This window comes from Prosopis cineraria, unplaced genomic scaffold (assembly GCF_029017545.1).
Source record: "Prosopis cineraria cultivar Desert tree isolate PC_DT_omini unplaced genomic scaffold, ASM2901754v1 PC849, whole genome shotgun sequence".
NCBI lineage: Eukaryota > Viridiplantae > Streptophyta > Magnoliopsida > Fabales > Fabaceae > Prosopis > Prosopis cineraria.
Genome location: NW_026556174.1, coordinates 17,720 through 27,262, shown reverse-complemented (window position 1 = coordinate 27,262; position 9,543 = coordinate 17,720). Strand labels below are relative to the sequence as shown.

At 35.2% G+C, this 9,543-nt stretch overlaps 1 protein-coding gene across 4 annotated transcripts; it reads left to right on the top strand.

Moving 5' to 3' along the window:
- Nucleotides 1–1,756: 1,756 nt before the first annotated feature.
- On the top strand, nt 1,757–5,320 carry LOC129298557 (U-box domain-containing protein 9-like). Of its 4 annotated transcripts, none has more exons than XM_054936977.1 (2): nt 1,757–2,422; nt 3,254–5,320. In XM_054936977.1, exons 1-2 carry the CDS (start codon nt 2,132–2,134, stop codon nt 4,328–4,330), a joined length of 1,368 nt encoding a protein of 455 aa, XP_054792952.1. In that variant the 5' UTR covers nt 1,757–2,131; the 3' UTR covers nt 4,331–5,320. The 4 variants fall into 4 exon arrangements, with proteins under 4 accessions (XP_054792952.1, XP_054792955.1, XP_054792953.1 ...); XM_054936980.1 differs by having other exon boundaries at nt 2,166–2,306; XM_054936978.1 differs by having other exon boundaries at nt 2,283–2,422; nt 3,165–5,320.
- Nucleotides 5,321–9,543: the final 4,223 nt, after the last annotated feature.

The window sequence follows — 9,543 nt, the reverse complement described above, 5'->3', positions numbered from 1 at the left end:
AATATTTTATTTTATTTTATTTTTATAAATTCGAGTCTTAAAATTTCGGGATGTTACAATTTGAATGATCTTTCATATGTTAGAAAAGAACGTTATAATGTTGTGAGTAAAATTTAAAGGGAAAGCTCATCAAAAAACCAATCTATTAGGTGGGAGAATTTTTTAAATTTATAAACTTTTCTTAATCGGTGAAGCTCTCGATATGAAACTTATAATAATATCACCCCATTCAAAAGTCAATGTTTTTATAACTCATCTGAAAAAATTAACCTAATAGGTGGGAGAATTCTTTGAACTCAAACCCCCCCTCAACTTGTGAAGCTTTTCAGTGTGAGATTTATGACAATATCACCTTGTTCAAGAGTCGATATCTTTGATAACTTTGTCTCGTAAAATTTCATCAAGTCTCTTGTTGGTCAAAACTTTTTGTAAATAGTTTTTTTTGTAATACTAATCGCTTAATAAAAGTATCAATATCATGAATATAAGTCTAAAAAACTAATCAATTAAGTAAGAAAGTTGCTCCAATTTATAAATATTATTTGATGTTGTAGTGAGGGAGGTAGCCAAACCAAGGCCTAGAAGGGCTATTGGCGAGCGAGCGAGAGCATATATTGATGCTGAGTCCCTGATGTACCTTTCATGTTTTCTAAACTCCTATATACCCTGTCTGTTTTCTATTACAAGAGTTTTTTGTTTTTTGTTTTTTCAGTCTTGTGTTTTAATATGTAAGACATTTTACAAATCTTTGAGGATGATTAATTTTATTTTTTTTACTTAAAATATTCTTTTGAGAATGTTTCAAAATTACTTGTCCAAAAAAAGTAATAATGAGAATCAAATAGTTAACGATTAATATTAAAGAAGGACGAAGTTAAAAAAAGAAAAATACGAACTCCTAATCAGGGGTAATAATCAAACCCTTCCAATTCTATATACACTCCAGACAAAACACATTCTCCAAAACCCAAACATGCTCATTGACAGTCAACATCGCAAAAAGTAAAAAAAAAAAAAAAAAATCAACGCATTGCTGCATGCTGGGGGCTTCAATATGGCCCAGCTCATTCAACTTAATTAAGTGGCTCTACGAAATCATATTGATAATCCATTCATTCCAGTTGCCTAGATTTCTCACAATTTTAACTCATGAATATATATATATATATATATATCTTCTATGCAATATACTATACATATATAAATTTTGTTGAAATTATCATAAGAAAATTTAGGCATTTAAATGTGTATACTTTTTTTTTCGCACCAATTCAAATGTATATACTTAAAATGCTTTTTCTAATCAAATCAGTAATATTTTTATATTTTTCATTTTTTTCCTTCAGCACATGGAAGAAGGAACAATTCAAAATTCCAAAAATTATTTAACTTATTTTTCTACCATTTAAATAATTTCATTTGTGGAGAAATATTATAAAAACATAGTTCCACAAAATCACAATTTTTTAAAATTTAAATCCGTAGCATTTCTGTGCTTGTTATGACTTGTAAATTCTATATTACATATTGATTTAAATGTCTTCTCATATTACAAAAGAAAAATTCAAATTTAATGTTATCGTTTTGATAATTAAAAAAAACAAGCTTATTTAAGAAAACTTGAAAGTGGTTAATTTTTTCTGGGTAAAGCAAAAAAATTTGATGAGCTGGCCCGAGAACGTGTTTAGATTCAGGGTTTTAGAAGCATGTCTTACCGAAAGAGCACTTACCAGAATATTTACGTTATCCACTGAAAAAACCATCACGCTAGAGACAAATCCGAAATCAAGCGGGTGTGAAGGAAGAATTCTAGAGGGATAAATAAAGAAAGAATTGCATAGCACGCCAATGGCATATGCATATCCGTGAGTGGCTGCGATGGCTTTGTACGCAAACGCAACGAGCTGGTTCGAAAGAAGAGGAGTCCCAAATCCAACTCGTTATGCTGCTGCTTCTGGGCTATTTTCTAGCATCAGAGAAGTTGCAATCCAGCAAGCAAACACAAAACCGAGCAGCAAGATAATGAAGCACGACCTGCCCTCCCTCTCTATTTTCCCTGCTCTTCCCCTTTAGTTCCTCCATCCTTCATCATCTCTTCCCTTTTCCTCATCCCCTTTGCTTTCTTCTCACTATGGCAAAGATAGGCGTCTCTGATTACGACTCGACCCTGTTTCCCCATGCAAAGGCTTTGGATTTGAAACAAAAGTTGCGGGGGCTCGTCAATATTATCCTGGACGCCGAGGATTTCCCGCTGGCCAGACTAGACGAAGCTATCACGACTCTTTCTGCTCTCAAGGATTTGAAATGTAAATCTACCGGCTCCTTCCCTCAGAAATTCGATGATTTGTCTATTCCCCCCGAATTTCGATGCCCCATATCTCAAGAGCTAATGAGTGATCCTGTTATCCTGGCCACCGGACAGGTTATTTTTAAATCTCCCTGTTTCTTATCATTTTCCCATCCTAATCCTGTGGATTACCCACCTCTTCGGTGCGTTCGTGCGAGTTAAATGTACAAGACTCTCAAGAATCAGAGGGTTACTAGTTCATGTCTTTTCGGAAATCTGCGTTTTTGTATAATTTCTTATGAATTTGGTCTCTGCTGGCAATCACGCGGTGACTTTTAATTTTCTGAGTCCTGTGCTCACTTCTTGCCTGACGAAGTGAATGGACATGGAATCTCTGTATAAATTGTTTTCGCTGATGCGATTGCTTTTTTCACGTGATTATCGATTGAACATTTATATCAATACTCATCTTTGGCAAAATGCTTGTGTTTTCTTTTGCCGATAATTCTACTATTGTGCGTTTTCATATGGCTTTTACAGAACTGAAGACAACAGAGCTGTTCAAACTGCAGGCTTTAATCTTTGATTGGGTGGTCCAAACCGTTTCGCTCTTTCGAAAATTTCTCTTTTGATGGATCAAGGGGTTAATATAAGGGAATATAAATATATTTTTTGTTGAGCTCTTGTAAGTCCTGCATGTTTGAGATAGAGATTCAGTTTCATGTGATGTGATTTCTTCTGGTGAAGGAAATACTGGCAGCAAAAGATCGTTAACATTATTATTGTTAGTAGGAAGTTGATGCTGCTATCAGCACTAGCTTCTTTTAGTGATGTTCCATCCGTGCTTCTAAAAGTTTTTCACTTGTGTGCTTTGTAGGAGTGGAAAATGGAAGGAATAGAAGAAGAGAGCAGTATGGACATAGTTACTCATTATAGTGTTCCTTAATTCATGTTTTTATGTTGCAGACTTATGATCGGCCATTTATCCAAAGATGGTTAAATGAAGGCCACAGGACATGCCCTCAAACACAGCAAGTCCTTTCTCACTCCATCCTTACTCCAAATCATCTGGTCCGTGACATGATTTCACATTGGTGCGAAGAGAACGGAGTTGAATTGCCTAAGCTTGTCCAGGACATTGATGAAGTAATAACTGGTGCAGACAGAAGCCATTTAAATTCATTGCTCAAGAAATTGTCGATGTCTATTTCTGATCAGAAAGCAGCTGCAAAAGAGCTCCGGCTATTAACAAAGCGAATGCCCTCATTTCGAATCCTTTTTAACGAGTCCAGCGATGTGATATTACAGTTGCTCAGTCCATTGTCCCCCGGTACGTCTTATATCCCTCCTGACCTTCACGAGGACTTGATCACTACTGTTCTAAATCTCTCCATTCATGATGATAATAAGAAAATGTTTGCTGAGAGTCCTATGGTTATCCCTCTGCTGATTGAGTCCTTAAAATTTGGAACCATCCAAACGAGAAGTAATGCTGCGGCAGCTATTTTCACATTATCAGCACTTGATTCAAACAAGAGCATCATTGGAAACTCTGGGGCCATCAAACATTTAATTGAGCTTTTAGAGGAGGGACATCCACTGGCCTTGAAGGATGCTGCCTCTGCGATATTCAGCCTATGTTTGGTGCATGAAAATAAAGGAAGGACTGTTCGCGAAGGAGCTGTCCCAGTTATCCTGAACAAGATCGTGAACCGTGTTCTAGTTGATGAGTTGTTGGCTATACTGGCGCTCCTGTCTAGCCATCCAAAGGCTGTTGAAGAAATGAGCGATCTTGGTGTTGTCCCCTTGTTGCTCAGTATTATACGGGAGAGCACCTCCGAAAGCTGCAAGGAAAATTGTGTTGCAATCCTATACACAATCTGTCTTACTGATAGAACAAAATGGAAGGAAATAAGAGAAGAAGAAAAGGCCAAGGGCACACTTTCCGAACTCGCACAATGTGGGACTTCAAGGGCCAAAAGGAAGGCTAATGGGATTCTTCAGAGGCTAAATAGATCTCCCACCTTAACACACACGGCTTAGTTTGAAGTAAGACCTTCGAAATTCCAGATCACCTCTTTGTAAATAAATGTCCCATGTTCTTCTGTACAGGTCTTCTGACGTGGCTGTAAGTGACGAGTTGAAGTTTTTATGTAGAGAACATTACCTGCATTTAACATGCTATATTTTTAAGCAACGAAGCATTGGCATTTAAATGGAAAAAGAAAAATCCCTTTGCTCCTCTTTGCCATAGAATGCAAACCAAAGGTCCTATTCCTGGGATGTCTCATCTGTTCGCACCGGGCTGCCCGTGATGGTTGTGTTGGCATTCGAATTAATTTTAAATTTGTTTGGGTGTGAGGTAGCAGACAGAGCAATGATAATTGTTGGGATAGCAATTTGGTGGTGGTGCTATTATTTGCGACTTTGTGGCGTTGTTGATGTGATGGAAGAGAGGATAGGAGATGGACGGTTGGGCCTTTCTTTTGTTTTGTTTGGAAGCCAACCTTTATTCATAGTGTCGGCACACCATTTCTGCTTTCGTTTGGTCCGGTTCTTCCATTACGAGACCGACACAAGCGAGTGGATGGCCCGTAGCTAGGAGGTCACATACTCCGCACCGCTTATTTGATATTGGAATTATGATAAATGAAAGCGTCTTTTTTGTGTGTTTCTCTGTGTTTGTACACGTAGGTGGTGGTTCTACACCCGCACGAGAATATTCAGAATCTCGCCGATGCATCAACCCACCTCTTCTTCTATCAGTTCAAGCATCACTTCCAAGGCTGGTTTGTTTTGGTCATATGAAAATAAGAGAGTGGCACGCGCTTACTGAATGGCGGTAACAACTGTTTATTAATGTATTATTAATAGATGGATGAAGGGGGAGGAAGCCCGAGTACTGTGGGGAGGAGGCAGTCCAGATTGAAGCAAGCCCCAAGTTTCTTGATATGATGTTTTCACTTGAGATGTAGCATTATAGCTAACAAACCACACTCTGTTATCCTTGAATAATCTGATTTCTTTTTTAAATATTGTGCAATATAAAAGAGTTTAAAATTGGAGGATCAAAGCTTAAATTACCATTATATTTTAATGACATAAAGTTATTAAAAAAGAGTAGTTGCTAATGAATTATTCTTTATATATATTTAAAACGAAGAAAAATGAATCCAGGTCTGTGAAGGCAAAGTAAATTGTACTAACAAGCGTTGCTTATAATCAAAAGAATTACGACTGCTTTAATACAAGGTTATGGGGTTTGAATTTGTGTAAATACATTAAAAAAAAATTGAGAAAGCTATTTCAGTTCGAGAGTCGACCCCGCTTGAGTATTGTATGTGACGTGTTACGGAGCAGTAGATTCTAGAAGCAAAGAAGGATTATGGTTTTTTAAAGTAAAACATACTAAAAAGGACAAAAAAAAAAGAAAAGAGAGGAAGAATATGGGAGTTGAAAGGGAATAAGGGGAAGGATCGGGAGAATGACGACCAAGACGAAGCAGGAGTGAGGACAACCACTCGTGGCCGGGCCGTCAGTGTCACCATGAGCTTTGCAGCCCACAAGAAATAACGGGCCTCAAGCCTTCCCCTTTTCATCTACCACTTACAACACGTGCTTCTACTACTTAATTAACATAGCCAATTTTTGAAGCATTAAAAATGAGATTAGATTTTGAATCAATGGAGACATCTATTTCTGATTTTGTAGCAGGATTAAGTTTAAATCATTCATAGTTTAAAAACATATTTCTAATTATATGCTACCTATGTTAGATAACTTGGAGTCAAATGACAAACCCACTAGATCTAGAATAACAACTAAAAACTTAACATACCTAATCAATAGAGACAGATGGTGAAGGGATTCTTCTAACTAAGCAGTAAGGTGCAGTGATTACAACTAATGAATAGCCTTTACTAGCCAATAAACTCTCAAAAAGCATAATGGTTATCTCAATTAACCGCACGTAGCCCAATCTAATAATCCATATTTATAACCCACCATTAGGTCATCTAATCTAATTAATTAGACTGAGATAGAATCAGAATCTAAATGTAATCAACTAATTATCTTCGGGCCACAATTAGAATATTTTATTATCTAGATAATATCCTATTAATTAATGACATCCAAAACGTTAGACTCGTATCAAATAAAATATAATTGATATAACAACAACAACAACAACAACAAAATATCTAATATTCTCTCACTTAATCAAAGTATCACATATCAGGTGACTCAACAAAGTTTACTGAGGTTATACAACCAAAATCATGGCGACAAGTCCTCATTGAGCGAGTATTACCTTCTATGTATGATAGGTAGTACCCCTTACTTTAATGGTCAAATTTAATGAATAAAATTTTCATTCAATTCCTACTTTAATGTCCATCATTCTCTCAACACCAAGATATACATACAATTAAATATAGAAGATAAACCACAAAATTAAAATAAATCCCATTGCCACATGTGCGTTGACTAAACAAGTGAAGGCTTAATTCCCATTTAAGGTACATGTGAAATGAATTCCTTCAATTGCATCCCTTTAGTTAAAGGATCATCTAGCATTGCCTTAGTATTGATGTGCTTAACCATAAGTTGGCCATTCTTAATCCTTTCTTTTAAGAATAGGAACTTTAATTTGACGTGCTTGCTTTAACTTCCACTCCTTTATTATCGGCTGCGGCCACTGTTGCTATGTTATCACAATACATTTTAATTGGCTTTGAGACTAAATCTATAATCCTTAGCCCAACAATGAAATTTCTCAACTAAATTACCTGTGAGCTTGCCTCAAAACATGAAACATACTCAGCCTCAAAGGTGAAAGAAGTTATTAGTGTTTGTTTATACTTCTCCATGATATGGATCCCTTAACTAATAGGAAGATGTAGTTAAATGTGGATTTTTTTGTATCCTTATATCCTCTCATAGTAGAATCCAAGTACCCAATCACTTAAGACTTTCTATCCTTCTATATGTAAGCATATATTCCTTGGTACCTTATAGGCACCTTATAACCTTCTTTCTAGTTGTCCAATGTGTTGACCTCAAGTTAGTTTGGTATCTTCCCTGAATACCTATGTCAAAAGCAATGTCAAGTCTTATGCAAATTTAAGCATACATTAAGCTTCCTATTGCTAAGGCATATAGGATCTTTTCCACCTCCTTTTTCTTTATCTCATCCTTAGGTCATTAATTGAGATTAAATTTATTTTCCTTTTCAGTAGGAGCTACTTTAGTCTTTAGATGATCAGTTTCTCATTCTGAATCATTCAAAAACCTTGTTGATATAGGCTTCTTAAGATAGACCTAAAACATCTTGAGTTCTATCTCTTAATATCTTTATGCCAATGACATATGATGCCTCATCTATGTCCTTCATTTCAAACTCTTGAACAAAAATCATTCCACATTTCATAAAAGTCTCAAATCATTAGTTACAAGCAATATCTCATTCACATATAAAATCAAGAATATGATCTTACTCTCATATGGTATATACATTTATCCATGATGTAATCACTTCATATAACTTTAAGTACTACTAACAAGAAGCTTGTTTTAAACCATGAATTGATTTCTTTAACTTGCAAACTAAATCATCTTTTCCTTTTGAGACAAATCCCTTGAGCTGTTTCATATAGACTTCTTACTTGAGGTCACTATTAAGAAAGGCAATCTTCACATCCATCTAGTATAACTCTAAATTGAAGTGAGAAACCAATGCCATGATAACACACAATGAGTTTTTCATTGATATAGGAGAAAAAGTTTCTTTATAGTTAACTCTTACTCGAGTGAACCTTTTTTGAAAACCAACCTAGCCTTGTAAGGATCAATGTTATATCGTGAGTACCTTTTGGTTTTAACAACCCATTTATAGCCAATGGCCTTTGACCTACCAGGTAACTTCACAAGTTCCTAAACAAAGTTGCTCACCATAAAGTTCATTTCATCAGTCATAGTATCATATCGTGATTTAGAGTTTACACTTTTCATAGTTTAAGTAAATGTTAATAGATCATTTTCAATGCTCATGCCATTATTAGCTTCAATAAGATACATTAGGCGAACATCTAGTAATGTTAGTCTTCTTCTTTCTCTCTTTAATTTACTTAACCCAACTTCTTGAGTTAGGTTAAGTCACTTGTTAAGAACATTTTCCATTACATCTTGTTGCGGTTTTGTATGTGTGATAGGTTTGTTAATATATATTTCTTTCTAATGTCCAGCATCACCAATTTGAATTTTAGGAACTACATCATGATCTATGACAACTCTAACTTGATAAGAGTCATTAATCATTGAAGTCCCTTCACCATTAATGCTAGTGATTTTTCTCTCTGATCTTCATTTAAGTGATCATTCCTACTAATCACATCATTCTCAAACAAATTTAACATTCCTAGATTCTAAGAATTTTGTTAAGGGTGGAGGACAATAAAATTTATATCCTTTAGATCTCTCAGCATAACCAACAAAATATGTTGTCATTATCCTAGGATCCAACTTCTTTTCTTATGGGTTATACACTCTTGTCTCCTCAAGATAACCCCTTACCCTTAAGTGATTTAAACTTAGTTTCCATTGTTTTAAGATTTCAAAGGGTGTTTTTGACAATAAAATTTTGTTAAGGGTAGAGGACAATATAATTTATATCCTTTAGACCTCTCAACATAACCAACAAAATATGTTGTCATTATCCTAGGATCCAACTTCTTGTCTTATGGGTTATACACTCTTGTCTCTTTAAGATAACCCCTATCCTTAAGTGATTTAAACTTGGTTTCCATTCTTTCAATATTTCAAAGGGTGTTTTTGACACTGCCTTAGTTGGAAGCATGTTCAAAATGTATGTTGCTGTCTTGAGTGTTTCCCTTTATAATAAAATTAGAAGTTTGGAACCACTCATTATGTTCCTAACCATTTCAACTAAGGTCCTATTTCTTCTTTCAGTTACACCATTCATATCAAGCAAGCTAGGAATGTTATATTGAGCAACTATGCCATGCTCCAGAAGAAATTTTGCAAATGGAACCAACACTTGTCCTTCACTTGTGTATCTTCTATAATATTTACCCCCTATATCTAAACTCATGATCTTAACTAGCTTCCTAATTTATTTTTCTACTTTTACTTTATATTTCTTAAAGGCACTAATGGCTTACTTTTATTATAAACCAAATAGACATACCTATATCATGAGTGGTCATTTATAAAGGTTATGAAATTTTATTGAGCAT